This window comes from Cariama cristata, unplaced genomic scaffold (genome assembly GCF_000690535.1).
Source record: "Cariama cristata isolate BGI_N322 unplaced genomic scaffold, ASM69053v1 scaffold10650, whole genome shotgun sequence".
NCBI classification, from domain to species: Eukaryota; Metazoa; Chordata; class Aves; order Cariamiformes; family Cariamidae; genus Cariama; species Cariama cristata.
In genome coordinates this window covers 2,114-24,966 of record NW_009595280.1, presented here as the reverse complement: position 1 = coordinate 24,966, position 22,853 = coordinate 2,114, and the positions used below count along the sequence as shown (strand labels likewise).

Here is a 22,853-nt window from a genome sequence, read left to right as displayed (position 1 = left end):
GCTGAAGTCGGCACAGCCTTATAGCCCCAACAGATCAGCTTTGTCGTACCCCTGCTGCAAACAAACTCCTAGAGCTTGGGTTAACCCTCGCTGCAGCCTTGAAAAATGGGGTGAAGATCATGTATTTAAGAAGCAGCTCTCGATAGCACTTAGCAGTGCCTTGCTCTTTTTCTTAAACATGTATAAGGATGTTCTACGCGAAGCTCCCACTAGTGCCTAGAAAGTTGGATGCAGTTATGCTGCAGTGAGCTTTAGTATTAACTGAGCTTCAGTAATTGTTGGGGGCCCTGTGTGTGCACGCACCCTTATGTTGTAGCAGATGTGAAGATGTCTGCCTCAGCCTTAATGAAAAAGTTTAAAGTTAAGATATTTGGCAGTCAGGAAAAATACAGATACCCTGTGCCCAGATACCCTGGGGCAGCTGATGGACACTAACTTGGGTCATATGCACAAAAGTCCTTGCTGATACCGCTGTGACTGTATGGATTAAACTGTCAGTATGTGTACACTGAAGTGAAGGTTAACAACTTTTTGTGCTTTAAGATACTGTTCTGGTTATGAATATGAAGGAAACTGCTTATTGAATCTGACTTATAGGTAGAGCTGTTTCTTGAAAGTAAGGTATTTTTCTTGCAGATGCACTATAGGTGCTGAATTCTGATGTAAAATCACTACGTTCTGACTTTTTTTAAGAGGTATTTTTTTTCTTTTTTTTTTTCAGGCAACAATTGGCATTGACTTCTTATCGAAAACCATGTATTTGGAGGATCGAACAGTGAGTAAGATTTTTGTTGCATTTCTCTCTGTACAGTAGGAATGAGGATCAGCATCTGTTGTCATTGTGCAGCCCACAGTTCTGAGATCACTTGGAAGTACAGACTGTGAGCCTTCATCTCCCAGCTGCTTCCAGCCTGACAAGTGCTGTGGAGACAGCTCCCTTCTCTGTTCGGGGAGATGGGAAATCACCATTTGGTTCGTCTCTGGAGGGCTCAGGAGTGCCATTTTACAAGTGGCAGAAGGTGCTATAGTGTCATCCTCTTTGAAAAAAGAGATGATACAGGTAGTTTGAGGAGTGTATAACGGTGGGAATTCAAAGGAGACCATGCTTAAACCCTTCAGTTTCTGATGTCAGGAGACAGAAAGATAAAATATAAATTGCCGAATGTTGCCAGTTAATAGCTAGCTTGATATTCTTAATGTTACTTGTTAAAAAAGGAGATTGCCTTCAATAGTAATCCACAAATGATACTTGTTTTTTGGCTTGGTGCAGTTCTAGTTCCTGAAATGAAATCACTCCTCTGTGGGAGCAAGCCTGTGGTTTAAAATGAGCTCAGATTCTTAATTAAGAGATTCAGCCATTGAGCCATTTGCAGAAGTAAATTGTGCAGTGCTGCACAAGCTTATGGTATTGTATAAACCCACAATAAATGTGATTGCATTGAAAGCACTTGAGTGATGAGATGTTCTTTCCGTAGCAAAACTGGCCCTTGCGCATCTTGCCGTACGTGTTGCTTTTAGTATATCTCACCTTTTCTTTCAGAGCCTTGATGGTAAGAGACATTTGACCTCATTTATGTGCATGTCACTTTGCAGTGTGGCTAAGGCTTAAATATAGAGCATTAACTAGCATTTTCTCCTCCTTGAAAAATTCACATTAGTAGCTTTTCCAATGCTTTGACAGCAGCTGAAGGCTCTTCCTTGAGAAGTATGGTGTGTGGTCTGATTCTTCCACCAGCAACCATCCTCCAGGCTGCTGGAGGTTACAGGTGTAAGTCCTGAGGAAGGATAGCAGCAGAGCGTGAAGATCTTGTGTAGGCAGAGCTGCAGGTGAACGTTCGCCTTAGTTTTCTTGTTGGGCCTCTCAGTTTGAAAGTTCAGCTATTCTATTTCTCCCCTTCTGGAAGGGAAGCATTTTTTAAAAAGCAAAGACAGCGGAAAGCCAAGATAAGTCCACAGATACCAGTTTGGCTGCTACTAGCACTTGGGAGAGATTGCTGTAAAGGAGGAGACAGTATGCTGCTGCTCCCAGTCCCCCGTCATCTCCTGCATGAGTTTATAATTTTTATTTAGCTTTTTTCAAAAAGTGAAATTTATTTACTCTTTTATTTTTAGTGGCAGTTTGGCTTTTTTAATTTTCTCCCACCCACAGATCAGGTTGCAGCTGTGGGATACTGCGGGTCAGGAACGTTTCCGTAGCCTCATTCCCAGTTACATCCGTGACTCTGCTGCTGCTGTAGTAGTTTACGATATCACAAGTAGGTATATTGCACTGGGTTTGACCTTTTTTCTTATTTTTCTTGCTTGTTTGACTGATTTTGTTAGGTACGGTTGCAATTATGGGACACAGCAGGTCAAGAACGGTTCAGGAGCTTGATTCCTAGCTACATTCGTGACTCCACTGTTGCAGTTGTTGTTTATGATATCACAAGTGAGTGGGGGGAATTCTGCATTTCTAATACTCTGCCCCTTTCATCCTTTAGCCTAGCTTTGCATGTCCTATCACAGTCATCTGCTTGTTCTTCATTCTGGCATGAAAAAAAAAATGTTTTCTTTTATTGTAGTCAAATTTTAAGCTAGCCACCTGATTGCTGCTGTTGTAATGTATAAACTGTCTTACAAATGACATCATTTTTTAACCCTTTCCTATTGCATTCTTCAGAATGGTCTTGTTGCACTTTACCCTCTTTCATCTGCTTTTTGATTATAATATCACCTATGACTTTTGGTCTCAAACACCTGAATCATGTTCATAGATATCTGAATTTTTAAATTAGAGACTTTGCACTGATAGCTGTAGCTTGCTTCACTCCATTTACCCCCCCCCCCCCTCAAAAAAAAAAAGAAAATCTGGGCATGGGCTGGGGGGAAAATGCATTAACATCACATTTTCATTTGAATCGGTCACTGTCACATTTTGCAATATGTAAAACTTACCACTAAGCCCTTATCCTTTAACAATTGCTCTTTCATTTCTTACTAAGGTATGTACATTTTTGTGAACTAAAATACTAGTGCTTTTTCAAACCTTCTTCTTCTGTCCCTCCCCTCAGTCCAGAGACCCCTAACTTACTAGCTTTCTGTATTTACAAGAACAGAAACTTTGTTTTAGGAGAACTAAACCTTCAGACACTTTTAGTTCTAAACCAGAATTGACTGAGAGCAATGACCTAATTCTATACAAACACAAAAGTGCTTCTCCTTTGATTTATAAATATTAGAAGATTACAACAGGAATATGAGCTTTACCTATAAAAGCTTTAATTGTTAAAAATAGCACTTTCATTTGAGCTAAAATTACAGGTTAGCTGTGAGCTTTGAAACTTTTTTACTGACCTGGCAAATTCAGTATTAACAAGTAGTAAAGAAAAGAATTAAGACACTGGCAAGTGATCAAATCTTGACTGTCTAGCATACGATATATTACTATGCAGTAGAAGCCATTAAAAAAATCAATACTTGTCAAGAACTGCTGCAGAGCCCCTCCTTTTTTAAGTACTGCAAACTACTTTGGCAACTCAGATGCTCTTTGTGTAGCTTAACTGGCAAATGCTGAGCTCCGTGGCAGCTTCTGTACAACTTGTTTTTCCTTACGGGATGCAACTTTTCAAACAACATACTGTCTCATTAGATCAGGGTAGCTTCCCAAAGTTCTTATCTTGCAGCTTTTAAGGATGTATCACTAAGAAAAAGTGTCAGTGGATGGACTAAATTTGTATTTTCTGGTTCTATGCAAATGTTTTGGAAAGTACTTTGAGTTCAGTGATACAGGAGTTGCTGATATGTTGTATAACCCTGCTATTTCCTAGACAAAGTCCTGAACCTCACAAGTAGAAAATGATTAAGCTGTACAAAATGCGTAGCTGGTATGAAGTACTTTTGAGAAGCAGTGAAACTGTAGGAACGTCTTGCTGTAGATGCACAAGTCATGAGCAGTGTAGAATGCAATATCACATTAATCCCCATTCTCTACATAAAATATTTTATGTTGAACTAAAAAAAAAGGAACTGATGTAAAACACAGTGCTAAGACTTGTCATTTTAGATGCTGTCAAAACCAAATTGTAGATCAACTCGGTTCACTCCCTGGCTTTGAATTCACATGTAATGAAGTACTCGCCCATTTGAAATGAATGCCAAAGTTTTCATAGACTTCAGCGTGGGAGACTCAGGGTTTCACTTGCTGATTCTTCATTGCCCTATTATGCCAATTCCAGAGAATATGAAGCTTTTATTTGAGACTTACAGTTGTATTTACTAATGATCTGTGAAGAATACCTGCAGTGATAATCCTCTCCACTGTTCTCTGTTAGATGTAAACTCGTTCCAGCAAACAACAAAATGGATTGATGATGTCAGAACGGAAAGGGGCAGTGATGTCATCATTATGCTGGTGGGAAATAAAACAGATCTAGCAGATAAGAGGTATGGAGGAATATAACTCATCTTTCAAATGCTTTTCTTAATCTCCTGCTGTTTTCTCCTAGACAACTATTTTAAAAAGAATGCTTGTATAATTCCCCCCCCGCCCCCAAAATGCTCAAGCTTGTTTTAACTGTACTGGAGATGGCTGTGACTAGAGACATCTCAGGTTTAAAACTTCTGTCATTTGGTTAAGCACAAGCTTCTAGGACGATGCTGTGAATGACTTGAGAAACCGTCACCAACTTGTTCAGATGTCAGGAGAGAGAGGAGCGTTAACTACAGCCTGCATCAGTGAATGAATGAAATAAAATGGTTACAAATATTCATACTTAATAAATTGCTCAGATATAAATGATAAGTGCAAATAATCCTTCCTTTTGAAACTCTTCAGGGGTTTTCTTAAGTTGGCAAACAAATATTTTTATTACAAGTTGTGCGTCTTCAGCTTTTGCTGCATTGTGTAATCTGCTTATTCTTAACACAAATTAGTAAAAAGTCACAAAGGTAAGACAAAAGCATGAGAGGGAAGTATTCTGGATTTGATTGAAATCTCTGTTTCCTCCGAATAGCTTCACTTGTGACCCTTGCTTCAGATTTATAGCAGCCTATTAAGAATTGTTTATGCACGCATACACCCCTCATATACCTCGTGATTTTTGTTTGGCAGTTGTTGAACCAAAGTTTCCCCCAGTTTTTGCTGCAGCAGACTGCTTAATGGGTGGGACACGTAGCCAGGGGAAAAGGGGACAAAATTCATTTGATAGGAGCTGGTTATGCTTGGTCCTTTGTTAAAATAGGTTGGTAGGCTGCAAGTCGACAATTGTTGTTGGGTATTAAAATCTATTGATTGCTAATTGTTCCGATGTAAAAGCATAGCTTCCTGGACAGGGATGTGGAGGAGTCTAGTTGGCCCACTTCACTGTTCCGCTGGAAAGCTGAGTTCCGGTTTGGGAGCCAGGTGTGCCATGGAAGTCCACCTGATACGACGAGATGGTGGTATTTGTCTACAACTGTGCTCAGGATGTGGCATCTCTATGCAGGGGGGAAAAAAACCCCAAACATTAAATGCTTTCATAACTGTAACGAAGCAGTCATCTGCTTGAGTTGAAGATGAAAACCTTAATGTTCAAGGTGTTTGTCTGTTGTTTTTCCTAATTCTATATTTTCTTCCCCAGACAAGTGTCCATTGAGGAAGGAGAAAGAAAAGCCAAAGAGCTGAATGTAATGTTCATTGAAACTAGTGCAAAAGCAGGATACAATGTAAAACAGGTGAGTAATGTTTTGGCTGCAGCCAGCTCTGGGACTATTTCTGTTAATGCACCGCTGTGGAAATAGGACTTCCCTAGGCATCGGGAAACCTTTGCAAAGGGCGTCAGAGGGACATTTATAGTCCGTACACAGCAAACAACATCTCAGAGCTGAATTGTTTGCTTAGGTTCAGAAGGATTCTTGACTTTGCAGCAAATGACTTGGAATTTCTTTCCCCTTAAAAGAGAGGAATTATTGAAGGAGCTTTGTGGGTACAGAATCACACCTTTCTTCACTTTTATTAATCCAGATTTGGTGTTTAGATTGAAGGGCTTAAGGCATGAGCCAAAAAGTTGGGGAAAAAAGGTCTGAAGACTCTTGCTGATACCAACTCAGTGAGTGAATGTGGGCAAACCAGTCAAGGAGGAATGTGATGGCTTAAAACACTTCCACTATACAGTGAGACAGTGTAAGCTGGTGTTCCCACTCTGTTGGAAGGCACTGAACGTGTAGGCAAATGTTCTTGGACAGCCGAAGCCATTTATTTCTGGTAGATGATGAGTTGCTTTTGAATCGAGGAAAACAGTGAAATGTCTTTTGAGCTGATGCAACTGCAACAAAATTAGGTTTTATGTTGTGAGATGAGCTGCGGCTCTTTAAATTGTGACCTGCTAGATGAAGTTTTAGCAGTTGTGTTAATGAAGATAAATCACTTGGCAAACAGTGAACTGGTGAAAGTAGTAAACGCTGCGAAACTGATCTGGTGTTTACATGAAAGAAATTTTGTTTGAGCTTATTGGTTCTGTAAGCAAATATGCTTACTGGCAGATCATGAATAGAGAGCTAGAGCTGTACATCCCCACTGAGTCGGTGCGTAATGGCAGACTGCTTTTTCATTGATCTAGCGATTTCTTATATGGAGTCGTGATCGCTAAAGCATTTGGCAGCTGGTCTCATGGTAGGAGGAAATGCAGTAGTGCAAGATGTGGAAGACATTAATTCTTGGGCATCTCCACAGAGCAAAGGCACGCACACACATATATCTATAGAATCACATGTATATTTTACATATATAGTTACACAAATAGTTTGCAGAATTGTATCAGGAGTTGCTAAAACAGGGTTATAAATTACTTTGTACATAATAGACAGGAGTAAAGGGTCTGTTATTAAAATGTCCCTTGACTTGGTATATTAGTAACAAAATTATTCCCTATATAATGGAATAATTAGATGTGTTAACTTAGCACTGCGTTTCAGTGCATTAGCAAGCATGAAAGTGTTCGGTTCCAGGGTCCACCAATTATCCTGCCACAGCACAGAGGCTGGCTTGTAATTAAGGCTTGGATTCTGTGCTGGAATCCTTAATGTTTACTTAGACTAGGGGGTGTGCGCTTGAGAGCAGTTGCCTTGCTGAGAGGAATGATGATGATGATGACGAAGCTTAGTACTCCCTCTTTCCCGGAGGGAGTTGCTGTGCAGCTGACACGTTTCCAGAAGTCCATGTCCAAGCCTGTGAGGTAGTACGTGGCTTTCGGGGCCAACTGGAGCCCTGACGGTTTGGGGTGTAAGTAGGAAAATCTTGTATGATATACCGGTAGTCTGTTTTGTCATAAGATACTGTCATTTTATTAAACATGTGCTTTGCAGAGGAAAATCTTGTATGATATACCGGTAGTCCGTTTTGGCATAAGATACTGGCATTTTATTAAACGTGTGCTTTGCAAGTCTACCATAGCCATCATCATTAAGGATGGTAGTTCCATTTAATACATTAGGAAGGAACAAACTTTGCCTTTTTGTATTTTATGCTGAAGCCATTCAAGGATTGTACTAATGAGACTGTCAGAGCATAAAGCCATTTCTGTAGCTGTAGCCTCACTTGCACGCTCTCTAGAGAAAATTCTTAGTTGTATAACGAAGGTCTAGACAAATTATGGCTCTGATTTTAATTGCCAGGTTACATGCTGTAAGACTACTTCTGTGAGAAAATAGGTTGGATAATTCAGCGCAGCAAAAAAAAAATGGTGGTGGAAACCTGGGGGCTGGTTCCCTCTGTATTAAATGGAAGATTTGGTGTTCCGAGATGCAATTCTTGTTCTTCGCTAACAGCAATAAACAGTAGTATCTAGAAAACTTGGGGCTGTTACATATCCCTGCATCATAATCTGAGTGTGAACTTCATGTTGTGGGAAGTCTTGTCAGAATTGGACAAGAGGACAGATTTGAAGTGGCCCCATTCTCTGTGTAAAATATCAAAGTAAAAGACACGAGTGGTTATTAAAAAAGAACTAAAAATGAATTTTTCTTCCGAGTTTTGATCCTTGTGTTGCAGGCATAGACTGGTTAAAAAAGAACTAAAAATGAATTTTTCTCCTGAGTTTTGATCCTTGTGTTGCAGGCATGGACTAGGATTTTCAGGAGCTTCAAAGCTATTCTGTACTGCAGAATATTTGGAACTATCTTTTTTATTAGTTTAAATAAGTTGTTGTTGAAACAATTCTCAAAGGATAAGGCTTTTAATACCACTCGTTATTTGGTTCTCTGTTTCCTTGCAGCTTCTCTATTGAGTGGTATGAATTTATTTTACTAACTTGTCAATAAATTCTTCCCCAATGAAATGAGAAAGCATATGGGTACAATTGCAGAATGGGTACCCTTCCCATAACCAGTATAAAATCTTTCTTTAATAAGCTGAATGCAAATTTGACCTTCCCATAACCGATAACTTCTATCTGTAATACATTCTGATTCTGCAGAACAATTACTGACCAAGTTAATTTTCATACCGAATTTTTAATTCAAGCGTCAAATTATTTTAGATACAAAGTCCATATTTTGACGACATATAATGAAGCACATTTATGTAAAAATTCAGATCACCTAGTGCCGGATATTAAATACTGACGTAAAAGTGAATCTTGGACTAGTGGACAAGTGGACTGAGGTATAGATTCAGATGTAGCAATTACCATGCAGCTTTGATGCTGCGTATGACTGAAATATGTAGATTAGGGAATATGAACTGTTTTGTTTTGGTTTTTTTTCTTCCACGCAAAACTCTTGCCTGCCAGTATTAAACCTTCGCAGGTTGTCAGTGCTTCGCTTGGCAACCTGTCTGGGAGTCCAGAAAAGCTGACAAAATGCTGTTGTTTCCCTGCTGTCCTCCCTTCCCAGCACAAAGTCTGTCTCCTGGATCTAAATTCTGTGCCCTGGGTTAAACGTAGGGAATGACACGAGTTAATGCAGAAGGAGACTTGGGATTAAGTTGAACCCTCAGTCCTCCATTGTTGGCTTCTTTGCATTTCCATCCCTTTCTCATTAAGGTTTTGGTTTGTGTGGTGTCAGACATCTTGATGTTGCCAATTCCAGAGCAGGCTCTGTTTTTACTAATGCCTCATGTATGACCCACAATAGTTTCCTTGCTTTCTTTCCATCCTCTCTTTCAGGTCAGAGATGTGAATTCCAGTGTCACTTGTGTGCAGGCAAGTACTGGAGTCATGACTTGCAACCCGCCTGCCCTCACTGCCCTGGATCCGACTGCCAGGCAGGGTTAGCAGGGGCAGAAGCAGCCATTCAGGCAGCTCGGGAGATGCCATGGGGCTCTAACCGGTACACTCACGTCATTCCAGCCTTGGTCAGGCGTTGAAGGTTAATGTCATCTCACAGCTGATGGATCTTAGTGCTGTTTGTGATGGCCCAGGCACTAGGGTTCTCCAAGGGATGCTGTCCACAGGGTTTCGCAATCAATGTTTGCCCTATTAAGGATACGGAAGAAGCTTCATTTCTTGTCCTGCTCGGGGAGGGTAATGGCTAAGACTTTTTCACCTCCTCAGCCCTTTCACTTGTTTGCTAGCTGTCAGTGGGAAGCCAGGCTACTTTTGACACTGTGTGCTACTTTTAGCTTCTTATTCATCCTTTTCTGCTGGAAGGCAGCACTGATAAGAGGAAAGGGCACTGTCTTCAGCTCTGCGCTCACTGTAGCTATCCTACAAATCCAGAGTGCGTGGCTTTATTGTGTGACTCCAGAAGGTGAGTTGCAGCAAGTATTTCAATGCCAGGATCTTCTACCAACAAAGAAATAGAGGGGAATGTACTGCTGACAGGCTTTTTTTTTTTTTGCCATTCCTCTGTGACATGAAAGGGGACAGCACAGAAGATGGCACCTCAGCTAACACAGTACTGGGGACTGAGGTGGAGGTGTGTAACCTGTGGCTTGGTTCAGAGGCACGGCAGTGGGTTTCCATGTAGCCGCTGCAGAGAAGTGCAGAGGATTTGCAGTCTGCATACGTGCTAGCTGAAACCTGGACACAGCAGGCTTTCATTTCATAACTTGTCTGGCATTTCTTTTCCCTGAAGATTGATCTGACGAGCTGCTGGGGCAAGCCTCATCTCTTCTAGTTGCACACTGTCAAACTACATTGTAATGTACAGCTGTTGTATGCTGTCGGATCTGTTAAGGTCGAGCTGTCTCCGGTCACCGAGGTCCTATACACTTACTGTTCCTTCTGGCTTTGGGGAAGGGCTGCTGAAGGAAAAAATGAGTGGGTGATATTATGGAATAAAAATGGTGATAGTATTATTGTGGGGTAAAATTGATGCAATAGAGGGGAAAAAAACGGCTTTTGGATCTTGCAAGTTTGAGCAAAGATTGCTTGCCAAGGGAGCCTTAAGACTGAGGAGAGAAGTAGATAACTTGCTTCATTTAATGCAGAGAATCGTAGTCTCTCATTTTATTTGTCAGCCCTGAATAAGCTTTAAAAGACTTTGAGATTCATGCTCTATCTCGGCAGTCTGTATTTCAGGGAATCTTATTGTTAGTCTGTGGGTTTCATGCCCAGAATATGCCAGAGTTCATTTTGCTGTCTTGTAGAAAGGGAGGGGAGGGAGAGCCCTGAAGACCTCCCTACAGCGGTACCTGGCACACTTCACGTTTGCTCTCAGAGCCACAGGCTGAATATGGTATTTGGCAGAAAAACTTTCTCACGGCAGTAGCTAAAGGACCGTGGCCCCTCGAGTAACCCTGTTTTCACAGAGCTGGCTGCATCGAGCAGCTTGGCTCTTTCTCCTGTCTTTTGATTTTTGTCTATCTGATGGGCAAGAATTATTCTTTGAGTTGCACTGCTCTCCTCGGAGAATGAGAATTAGGGAAACATTTTTGTTTGCTTTGCGTTAGGGAACAGGTTTCTTGCTTGGCTTTTCCATCTGGACAGTGATCCTCCTGTCCTTTCCATATTGCTGCAGGAGCATTACAGTGAAAACTGTTTTAAGCACACAGGCATTTGTGACACTGATCTGTTGGGGCTTTATTGGCTGGAGTAGTAGGAAAGGCAGAGTTTGGCAAATGAGTTGAAACTAATGGTGAGAGATGAGGGTATTTTTCAGAGTTTAATCAGGAAGGAGATTGCAGGGTTGAATGCTGAAAGGGACTTTGTGTGGCTCTTAGTCTTTTAGATGGTTGCATTTAACCACTGCCTTGGAAAAAAAGTCCTGAATGCTCACCAATACATGTGTGTTTATACACACACATACGCACAAATATTTAGACATGCATGTGTGTACACACGCTATATTATATATGCATATATATGTGCAACTGCCTGCGATGTTTTCAGTGAGATAAGACTGCTGGCTTGGGTCCTGAAGGCACTGCGAAGCAGTAAGGTCCCTGCGTAGAAGGCTGCTTTCTAACCATCATGAAGTTTCCCTAATTGGATTTGTTCACATATGCTGTGGCTGATAAGCAGAAGGTTAATAAGGAAGTAAGTTGATTTTCTTAGTTGCCAAATTCCTTTTTTTAGTCAAATAATTTAGGGGAGAAATACTGCTAAAGGCATAATTTTATTCCTGGTCTTAACGTAAAGAAAGGATTACTGTATTTTAAACCCTTAGCCTTTCTGTCAGCAGAGTGGTTTAAATGCAGTAATTCCAGTTGGTTCCCGTCCGCTGAGGTTTTTTTTTAAGACTCCTCTCCCTATAAAGTGCATCCCTCACTTTCTACATATTGTACAAAGGGGAAATAAATAACAATGCAGCAGTTTAAAACAATTTTTTTTTTTGCAATGCTCTTTCCACCCAGGATCTCAAAGTGCATGACAACAGCAAAGAGCTGTATGAAATGATGCACTCCCTTCTTTCTATCAGAGGAAAGATGTCAAGCGAGCAACCTAATTCAGACACAATCTGGTAGGATCGTGCCAAACTCTGTTGCATATCCATCCTTGAAACTGATGGGAGGGTTTTTTTTTCTCCCCCAAACCTTCTGTGTCAAGAACTGGGTCATAATTACTCTTAAGACTGCAGTATATGAGCAAAAAAAGCAGTGTACTGGAAGGGTAGGTAAGCTAATTTGCTCCATTCTCTACCTCTACTGTGTCGCTTGCATATCAGCAGGAGAGTGTGCATTGGAGGGGTGAGAGGTTTAAGAGATCTTCCCCTGCAGAGCTGGTAGGGATGGAGGTAGCTGTGAAGTGACATGACAGAGAGGAGCAGCGTTTACCATATCATCTATTTATGCATTGACAACATACCAGTACGCTTCTGAAAGCAAATTGTATATTTTGCGATGCAGTCTGGTGGCTGTCCAGTAAGCCTTTTTTTTTTCTTCCCCCTAGAAATCACAAAGCTGTTTTTCTTCATAAAATTGAAGTTACTCAACCTGTGAAAGCTCACTGAATATTGAACATTTTGAGAGTAAAAGTAATTTTTAGGGACAAAGCTCAGTACAGAAGGAGTCAGAACCTTCTGTACCCAAATGCGATGGAGTCAGGAAGTTTATTGAAGACTGTTAGAGGCAAAGAAAGCATCGAGACTGCAAAGCACTTGTGCGTTCAAATATAGTACTAAAACTTTTAAGGCTTCCAGAGGAAGACAAGATGGAATCTCAGTTACTTCCTTGATCATCTCCAAGATGCAGAAAACTTATAATGAATAGTCTCGTGCTATACTGAGGGAATGAAAAGCCTTTTGAAAAGTAATAAAGCTAAGAGGGTTGGCAATGCTGTCCTCTTATCTGATTGGAACAGCAAGGACAAATAATACTGACCATAAGGATATGATGGGAGATTGTTCTGAAAGTCTGCAACTTCCTTCTTCGTTCTTATAAGCCAAAGCGCTCGTGTCTGGCTAGTTTTAAAATGCTTGGAAAAATCATAGTCATGTTGCTTTTTCAAGCAGAGTGAAGAGTGGTGGTGAGATAAGGCAAGCAGATACAGTAATGAGAAGTGGTGAGCTCAATTGATAGGATGTTTTTTGTACAAGGGTTACAATTAGATCAATATTTATCTTCTCCAGGTGTCAAAATTATCTTAATTCTGACCAGGAAGTCTCTCTTGCCTTTATACTTTTGGGTGGTCATGCATTCCTCTGCTGTCTATTCAGCTCTGGTGGCTAGTACAATTTAGCATCTGGACTTTTGACATGATCTTTATTTCTTTGCTGTTGGCATATGAGAATTTGCCTGAACTTTTTAGCGAGGCTGGGAGGCTCAGAGTAGCAGCAGAGGTTAATAGAAACTTAGGTGGGGATACTGAGCTTTTTTGCTTTGAAATTTTTGGCTCAAATCGGTGACTTACCTCAAGAACGGACTTTCCAGACCCATATTCTTGTCTCAGTCTGGATTTCCGTGCTCACAAAGTGGTGTTGCTGTTGGTGAAAAAGGGATGAGGATGCTGGAGAGGTTTTCTAGGGTGGTTATGAGGGAGATGGTGGGCCTGGCGAAGGAAAGCAGCTTTGCCTTTTTCTACCTGACAGTTTTGTCCTCTCCTGACATAGCAGCCTCTTTAGTCAGTAACAAACAGTGGTGACAGCAAAGGTCAGACACCAAGGAGCATAGTGTGTTCGTACTCCTGCCCTGCAAAGGGCACAGCCGCACCCGACAGACCTGGGGGCTTGTTCATGATTAGCTTGGAGGGTACTTGTCAAGCTGACAAAGTTGTCTTTAACGTCTTCCCAGCATCGTTTGGACACTCGGGGCCAAATCTGTAAACGCACTTGGACGTGGTCGACAAAGCTGTTCAGGTACCTACGTTCATGAACAGACAGAGAGTGGCTTGGCTCAGTTTTCCGTGGAAAGTGGGTCACTGGGAATAAGTGGTTTAGCTTTGTGTCATTTGAGGAGAGGACTGAAATAATGTGCAGTAATGTCAATTTGACACATTAAGGCTGACGTCAGACTTGCACCAGGCGTTTTGGGACTCCCGAGCTGCTGTTGGGCGTGCAGTGAGATGATTTTTAACACACTGATGGATGGAGATGTTGAGCGCTTGGAAACGTCTAGTGTCCTGGATACTTGGTAATGTGCAGGCCAGAAATATGTCTGTAATGGTGTAAAAATATTAATGCAGTGTATGTCAGGTGTTTGTATCTGAGTGTGGGCTGAGCGCATCAGCATGGGATCAAAACTCTGCTCGGGCTGTTCTTCGAAGGTAAGAAACAATTAGATAGTCGTTGGATAACCCTGATGAATAGTAAAGATGCTAGCTATCCTTCCATCCATCTGATCTGTCTTGTCCTCCTGTCCTACTGCTCACACACTTGCCGAGGCACATGAAAAAGAGAACGTTACTGTTGAAACTTGGGTGGTTCCTACCAACTGAATGTGACAGCTTCTCAGAGAAATCACAGCCGGCTGAAGGAATCGTTAACCGTGCTGTTCCTATGCAGGAGAAGACAGGCTGCTGTGGGCTCGGGAAATTCAAGTGAATTCTCACGCATTAATAGCAGGCAAATCTGTAGGCTCCTGGCCCAGAGGGCTGGGGAAAAGCAATGTGTTGGGAACCACAAGTCAGCCTCAGGGGCAAAGGTCGGAAATACAGGAGAGGGAATTGATCCTGTTCAGTCTTACCTCTCAGCCTCCTTCAAGTGGAGTAAAACCATGAAGAGAGTTTGGAGCTAAGACCTCGCTGGGAAACTGGAGGCAATGTTGAAGTGAGAGGTAGAACAACTGCTTTGGGGTTGCAAGGGTGCTTGACACATGTTCCTGTTCTGTGTTTTGCACTGAGTGCGGACATATGATAACGATGGAGTGGGTAGCAAAAGCTGAGAGTGCTCAGAAAAGGATTGGACAAATCCCTGAAAGAAAGATCCTTTGTCTCGTCATAGGGAGCCTGAGCCACAGATACGTGGAGCTTGGAAGAAGGTACTTAGGGGATGTCAATACCTACATCCCCTTTTCTGATGCTCTTCTGTATGTGCTAGCTTGGCCAGTATTGGTGACAGACTCCTGAATGTTGTGTTTGACTTTATCAGTGTGTACAGTTACGCGGTGCTCCTGTGTAACTAATGCTCCGTGGGGTACTGGTGATGTGGGGAAGTTGTTGGGGTCTGTGGACATCTGTAGCAGATGTGAGGTGGAAATGCTGGATTCCAAGCAGAGCATATTTGCAGAGAAGGTGATAGAAGGTTTGCTGCTTGTACCCAGTTACACTTGATCTTCAATAACAAAAATGTGGTTTGCTGTCTCCTAAGAATAAAGGTTATATTTGGTGTCAGGCTTTTTGGTGTAAGCCGTGTAAATAGTACCGAAGGATGTATTGAATCATTGTTTGAACTGTATCAACTGGGGTGCACTCCTTAAAGTACAATTGTTTTGATCTGTTCCCTGTGTGTTTTTTGCAGCTTTTCCGACGCGTGGCAGCTGCCTTGCCTGGAATGGAAAGCACACAAGACAAAAGTAGAGAAGACAGTATCCTTTATGTGTCTGTGCTGCGATTCAGTGGTGGCAAAGCGCTGCCAGGCATTACCGTGGACGAGGAAAATGCAGGTTCTGAATGGAAGGATGGAGCAATATCTCTCCTGCACCTTTTGGTCAGCTTATGGACATCCCAAAAAGAGGCCTGAGAGGGGGAGTAGGGGCAAGTAACCTTCAAGCTTGAAATACTGAGGAAGAAGGCTTGGTGGGTGGGAAGGCTGGGACTAGGAGTGTTAAGCGTGGAGGCCTCCGAAGCAGGGGAAGTAGGGATGCTTAGGGCTATGAGGTGGTACAAAAGTGAGGACAACTGAATGAAAGCTGAAGGGAGGACAACAGGAAAGCGCAGAAGGGTGCAGTCAGACAGATCCAGAAGGATTCTTTGCTTGGTGTTTGAGTGGGTTGGATGTGAGGAGGGAGAGAGAGACTGTGGAGTGGGAGTAAACAGCTGCAGAGGCCTGAAAAAAACCTCTGTGGCTCTTGCAGATCAGACTTGCAGAATCCTAGGTTACGCTAGGTTGGAAGGGACCTCTGTAGGTCCCTCCTCCAACCCTCCTGCTCAAAGCAGGGCTAACTCTAAAATCAGGCCAGTTTCTCAGGGTCATATTCAGGAAAACTTCAGCAATCTCCAGGGGTGGAGATCCCATAACCTCCCAGGGCAGCCTGGGGCAGTGCTTGACCCCACACAGCTCCGTGCAGACATCCGTGTGGTGTGAGGGAGGAGAAGACTTGACTGAAGGGATCAGTCTTGGGCAAGGGAAAGGAGGTGGCCTGAGGGATGGGAAAGGGATAAAGCTGTCTGTGTAACAAGCGGTGTGGCTAAATCTGAACTGCTTGCCTGGCCAGCTGGGTGTGTTTGGGGAGGGCAGTTAAGCCCATGTAGGTGCGGTGGTGGGTGGCTTGTGACACAACCGTAGGAGTGGTTGTGGTTGTTCAGCGTAGCTCTGGAGGTGAAAAGTTCTGCCATAATCGAGCCACTTCTTACCGTCTCACCTGACTACCCACTTCTGCTCGCTTGGAATAGAGAAGAAAGATAATGCAGAAGGTGGAGAGAGGGCTGCCTGCCTCCGCACGCAGCTCCTCCTGCAGCACGAGTGCTGGACGGGAGGTGAATGGGGAGAGAGGGGGAAATCAGGGTGGGTACTTGTAGGTGGGAGCAAAGAGGGGTTGCATCGCATCTTGACTGAAAGAGTTGATGAGATGCTGGAAGTGGGTGAGCTTTTTTTGAGAAAAGCAACTTTTTCAGGGTTGTCAGTTTTATTTGGAGCAAGGATCATGTAGCTGGCAGCTGGTAAATGGAGGAGAAACGGAGCTTCGGAGGAAGGATGCGGCAGGAACTGTAGGAGGGGGACAAGCTTGTTGCTGAAACTACGTCTTCTGTAGAGCATCTTGCTGCATAGGGGAAAGGGGGATTTGGGAAGCTGTAGGTTGCAACTGCCAAGGCACAAGCTTTGTGCGATATGGACTTGATTGATCAAAAATATTTTATTATGCGGATCACCAAAAGGTTAATGAGCAACCGTCTTTATTAATGAGGATGGTGGTAGAATGCACAGGCATTGGCTGGTGGGCCTTCGGTTTCCCTATCAGGGAGTCTGATCGCCAGTCTCTAAATGGGAGTGCAATAAGGGCACTTTGAATTTGCCTTCCTGCAGACTGCAGATAGCAGAAATTAAATATGATTGTCTCCCAGACAGCTGCGCTAGGATTAATGGTGGGGGATTTTCCGTAGGCTTTTTTGCAGAACGCTGAGAGTTCAAGGGTCTTGAACTGCTTGTGCTTAATGATGGAGCTGGCAAGGCTTATTTCGAGCGTCTCTGACTGAAATATGTATCGAGGTTTAGATCAGCCAAACGGACCAGATATTCAGGATGAATTATTGGTCTTTTTTTCCCTTTGTGTATTTATTTTCTCCTAACATCTGTAAAAAAAGCAACTTCGACCCTCTAGAGAAATAAGTTGGAAGTACCAGCTGTGTGACCTATTTGCCTCTGTGTTAACTGATAAGAGGAACGCTTGAGACTTGTGCTGAGCTGCCCTGGGTCGGGCTTGGGGATTAGTGTTCAAAGCTCCTCCCGTGAAAGGCCACGGAAGCGTTATAACTGTAGGGCATCAGTTGGGAATTTGAGTACCACGAAGGGAGCAGCTTATCACAGCCTGGTTCAGAGCAGCAAGCTCTCCGGTGACCTTAGGTTCTTGTTGGATATTAGCTGTCATTGCAAGGGGTGAGTTCAGGGAGGTGACAGGGGTGTTGTGGGGTGAGCAGAGCGGTTTAACTAGAGGAAGGATTGATGGGAGAGTTCGGGATGGCGTGTAGGGAGCATCGCCTCTGCGAGCTGTGGGTGGTGTCAGTACTCGGGGGTTAGCGACGTGCACAGGGTGAGAAGGAATGGCCTCGCTGGAATACGCTGCTGGGGGATTCTCTTAGCAGAGCACCCGCTGCCATCTGTATTTGAGCGCAGAGAGCCTCTCCGGCCTGCCCCAGAGCTGAGCGCGGACAGGGGAGCGAGGGGGGAGTACTTGGCCAGTTGGCTGGGGGGTAGAGAGGGGCAGGAGTCTGAGAAGGAAGCGAGCCGTCCTTCCCTGGGTTCCTCCAGGCTCCTGCGATCTCCAGGGCTTCGGTGTTCTTTGAGCCAGCGGGTAGATCGCCCTCCTGGGTGCCCACCAGCCGGAGGGGCTGCTCTCGGTGCTGGAAGACTGAATCTAGCAATGATTTGAAACTGTGCGTTTCCAAGCTGTTACTGGTTCCCTCTGGAAATGGTGATTAGACCCTTCAGCGTATGCATCTTTAATTACCGTAGCAGTCTCCTTGGAACAAGAAGGGATCGGTGGAGAAGAGCAGACGCTGGTTTAGAGACAGATATTTGGGGTCTGATGTTGTTTCTGCTGCCTAGTTAAGGACGTGCCAATGCCAGGGTGAGAGGGGCTGCTGAGAAACCTGTATCTTGACTTTGGTTTGAAGCTGGTCTCTTGAAGAGCTTTGGAAAATCTTTGTCAAGTATTTCGGAGGGAAATACTGCGCTGAAAATGCCAGTCAAAATCCTGCTCCACCTGTGCTTGGTAGGGAAACAGGGTTGGATATCTGTTTGCCTTAACTTATTTCTTCCAGTGATTGACATAAAACTGGAAAAGCCTCAAGAGCAGCCTGTCAGTGAAGGAGGCTGCTCCTGCTAATACCATGTGGCTTCTACCTTTCTCCAGAACATCACTGCTTTCCCTCCCTTTACTCTTCATTGACTGCAGTGTGAATATTGGCTTGAACCTTCCCCTTTCAGTAATAACGTATTGCAGTTCATCATCGCTGGCTGTCTCGTGGAGATGATCTATTAGCTTCACAAGCACACACACACACAAAGAAAATGTCAGTGTCTTCATTATTTATAAGAAAAAAAAAAGCCAAAATATTCCAGCGTATTCTAGTTATAACTTTAAAAAAAAATAGGTACAATTTCTTAATATTTGTTCCTTTTTTAATATGTTATGATATTGCACTTTGAAATGATGGAAACTGAGTAAGTTTTGAATTGGACTTAGATGAGATGTACGTGCAGAAGAATGCTTGCAAATCTTACCCACCTGATTTCTCTAACAAACTGGAAATGACTAGACAGCAGTCACATGCAAGCGGAGGTGGCGTATGCCGAGGGTTAAATGCTTATCCTTACAATAATAAAAAAAATTGTAAACCAAGCTCTTCATCTTTTGAGCAGAGATAGTCTGAGTGGTTTTCAAACCCCCAAAACGTTTTTGGAAACCAGCCTTAGCCGGGAGGGGGGGGTTCGACACCACAAAAGGCTACTGGAATTTTTAGTTCTTGCAGAGGCAACGTGAACACATTTCCAAGAAAGCATACTGAGAAATACGAAATGTCTTTCTGAACGGGATGAATGGCTTCTGGAGGATTTAGGGGGGAAGGAAAGGGTGGATGTGCATTAGCAAAACACTTGCAGGAAACAGGGAAATACGTTTTGAGTGCAAGATGAGTTTTAAGAGCTTTTTTTTTTCCTTTTACGTAGAACACCAATGAAGTAAATTATTACTGCCCGAGAGATGGGAGCGTAACGTTTCAGCTGTTTGGAGGAGAAAGCGTTTTGCTGCCTTTTTTTTTTTTTTTTAGGGGAAATATTAAGTGAATTCGGGACTGGCACTAAAACCTGCCGAAGCGGATTGAAACCTTTTTGAATTTAGCAGAAAGAGGCAAGAGCAGCTGGATTTTACCCAGGGGAGATGCTGTGCTCACAGGCCAGTTCACAACTGGGGGAGAGGGGGTGGCGGAAGGGGGAATCGCACCCGCTTGTCCGTAGCGTGGATGGAGGTCGACTGGGGAAGGGGCGTTTGCTTTGGTCACACGGAAAAGCTAGTTGGGAGATCTTAGAGGGAAAGGGAGGGAGTTTAACAGGATGGAAACCAACCTCTGATTATGCAGATTTATGCCTTTATTTTTTAGCGTTTTTTATGTTCGGTCTTCCAAGTTGGTTTAGTTTGGTTCACTAGAGCTGTATAGTTTGGTTAAATAACTAGTAATCTAGTTTTCTATTTAACTAGGCTTACAATTAACCATTTTTCTTTGATATTTATTTCTTTGCTTAATTTTTTTACTATTTTCAGTAATTATTTTTTTGTTTTGTTTTTGCTGAGGAATCTGTTTAGAGCTTTGCTGATGTTGCGAGATGTAGCTACCCGAGAAACACGGAATCGAACACACTAGAAGTGCACCCTTTTAATCTTTACTAGTCATTGTGAAGTTGCTGTGTAAGTTAATAAACACAATTGTAAATACATTGTTTGCTGGGCGAATATGGCTGAGTTACAGTGCAGGAAGGAATTCTTGAGTCTGTGTTGCGATTGCTACTTAAATGAACAATTGCAAGCAAATGTTCAGGCTCCTCCTTTGTTCTCTTCTGCCCCTCTACCATCTAAAATAACCAACCGGGGAAGAGAAAGGGAATCATCCTCACCACCACTTTCACCAGGAAACGGGCATAAAAAATTTGGAATTCTTCATTCCTGAAATGAATGCTAGGCTCCTGCCCTGCCCTGGGTTTATAGCAACTCTGCACAACAATAACTTAAAGGCAGAATGAGATGTAAAGTGCTTTTATAATGCAATATTAAAGGCGAGTTTTTTTTGACGTGGCATGTCTTGAATTAAACATCAATGATATGTGACAAAGGATCATTCTTTATTTAAAAGAAACTCTTGGGGGGAAGGAAACCTGGCTACTTTTCCTGTATTGTACCGTTCTTAACTGTGCAAAAATGGTTCATCTTCCTGCTTTTCATTTTGGTTTTTTTTCCCCTTTGGTTCTTCATGCAACTTACGTTGGTCATCATTTGGCTGTTTTCCACAAGCGCATACTTTTTTTTTGCTTCTGATATAACCAAACCCCTGCGTTTCCCATAGTTACAAGCTTTAAGCACTGGATTTGCGAGGAGCTGACTTAGCACCCAAGGGTTACGGTGGACGAGCAGCTCGGCTGCTTTTCATGGAAGCCGCTTGTGGAGAGCGGCCGCCCGTCTGGCAGCAGGTTTGTTCAATGGGCCCGTTATAAATTGCTCTAAAAAAAGGTCTAGAAAGGAGCGTGCCGACGAGCTCTGTGTTCGACACAGCCCAGGGGTTGCAGGAACAAGGACGAGTCGTCAGTTGTTTGGCACTTAGCCCCCGGGAGGTCCCTGAGGTCTGCTCAGGACAACCAGGTACATTTACTGCATGGCCTTGCCGACAGTCAGTGCTTAACGTGACTACAGGACTCAGTCCTCTCCTAATCCCGGTTTTCCAGAGAAAAGACGCTTCCAAGTGAGCACAGGAGCAACACCGTCTTAATTTTTTTTTTTGCACCATAATTCCTCGTGCCACCTGTCTGTCAGGTTTTAACTTTTAATTATTTTGCTCCATTGACATGGCCAGTAGAACCACGGGAACAGACTTTTTTAACGATGATTTTGTAAACAGTGAAGGTTTCTGCTCTGTTTCTTTTCTCCTCCCCACTCTGGCTTGATTGTTGTACAGTACATTACGCAGCTATTCCATTACTCACTTTTTGTCTTGATACAAGTAGTTGAAGAAATTGTATAAGGGGAAAAAGGTTCCTTTTCTTCATGTTGGAATGTCACTGGTACCTCAGCTCTGTTTGATAATATGAAACAACAACAACAACAACAACAAATCCTTAGCGCTTGAATTAAATAAAAACCTGTCTCATTGGAAAGCTCTGGGTCTCTTCTCTAAGTCCGTCCCTCAGAACGCAGGTCCGTGGGGGTGCGGGGCGCGCGGCTGCTGCTTCGTGCTCCTGCTTTTTGGGTTTGAAGTGCTGCAGGAGGCTTTTTTTAAGGGGAAGAGTAAGGTTTGGGGGAAAGATGGTGGAGTTGTATGCTTACTGTCCCTCCAGTTCTATACGGTGTCTCTGCGATTGTTTCCAGCGATCAACGAGTGATGCCAGGGACGGGTACAGAGCGCACGTCCTCTGCCTCCTCCAGCTGTGCCTTTCGGTCCTTTCTCGCTCTTGAAATCCAGCCGTTTCCTCCGTTCGCTTTCGCAAAGGTGATTTCGGGCACGTTGTGCGGCCTTGCCGCTGCCTGCTTCGGCTTCCCTGGGTGCCTGCTCTGCGATGGCCGGCGAGCACGGGTGGACCGACCCCACCTTCCTTGAGCCTTAAGCCTCCGACTCGCCGGAGACGGCAGACGAGGGCCGCAGGGACGGGTAGGTGAGTACCAGTAACAGATGCCCTTTGATGGAGTTCCCCTTGTCCGGTATTTCCTGAAGGAGAGACTGGGAATTAACTGGTTTTGGTCTGGTAAGGCCCGCAGCCTGACCTCTGTCACTAGTTCAAGCTCTCCTATACTAAAAGGACCATCGAGAAATTAGTTGTGGAATTTGACGAGCAAGGAGCTTGAACTTGGAGCTGTGGAGGTGTGCTGGGGTTAGTGAATCGGGAACAGCCCTGTGGGGCCGGCTCGCTGGAGAAGGCGTTTGTCACTGCGGGGAGCTTCTGTTCCTTGCACCCGGCACCTCCAGGTCCTGCCCTGGGTGGGAGCATCTGAAAACACCACCCTCACCTCTCAGAAGTGGGCTTAGGACAGATCAGCTGGAAAGAGCTGAGCTTAACGTAAGCGGGCGTTGTCTCCTGGGTAGCTCTGAAGCGTGGTGGGTCTGGATTCCTCCTCCCCGTTGCCGGTGAATTGCCGTTGTGCTGCTGCTGTTACCCAGCCTTGGGGCTGTCACCTCAAATACCGGAATCCCTCTTTCCCACCTATAAAAAGGGACTGGATTAAACGGCGGCGAAGGGGCTGCCGCTGAGCCGGGGGTGGGCTGGGGGCCCCCGTCGGCTCTGGCACGGGATGCTGGCTCGTGGCCGCAGCAGGTCAGGCTCTCGGCTCCCAACCTCCCTGGTTTTTACTCGCTGTAAAGTCAGGTGAGGAGCGTCTGGCTCGGGTTAGAGGGTGCCTCGCACCGGCGTTTGCCGATGCCTGCTTTGTCTGCTCTGCTGGAAGGGTC

The 22,853-nt window shown here is 43.9% G+C and overlaps 1 protein-coding gene across 2 annotated transcripts in view; it reads left to right on the top strand.

Moving 5' to 3' along the window:
- RAB6A (RAB6A, member RAS oncogene family) overlaps nt 1-18,747 on the top strand; it is a 22,973-nt gene extending 4,226 nt beyond the window's left edge. The window contains exons 2-7 of one of the 2 annotated variants that reach the window (XM_009701494.1): nt 722-775; nt 2,150-2,255; nt 4,311-4,422; nt 5,598-5,691; nt 15,289-15,355; nt 18,468-18,747. In XM_009701494.1, coding sequence (XP_009699796.1) covers nt 722-775; nt 2,150-2,255; nt 4,311-4,422; nt 5,598-5,691; nt 15,289-15,355; nt 18,468-18,532 — 498 coding nt within the window. In that variant the 3' untranslated portion in view covers nt 18,533-18,747. Of the gene's footprint in view, nt 1-721; nt 776-2,149; nt 2,256-2,322; nt 2,429-4,310; nt 4,423-5,597; nt 5,692-15,288; nt 15,356-18,467 lie in introns of both variants that reach the window. The other variant, XM_009701502.1, reaches the window with a different exon arrangement.
- Nucleotides 18,748-22,853: the final 4,106 nt, after the last annotated feature.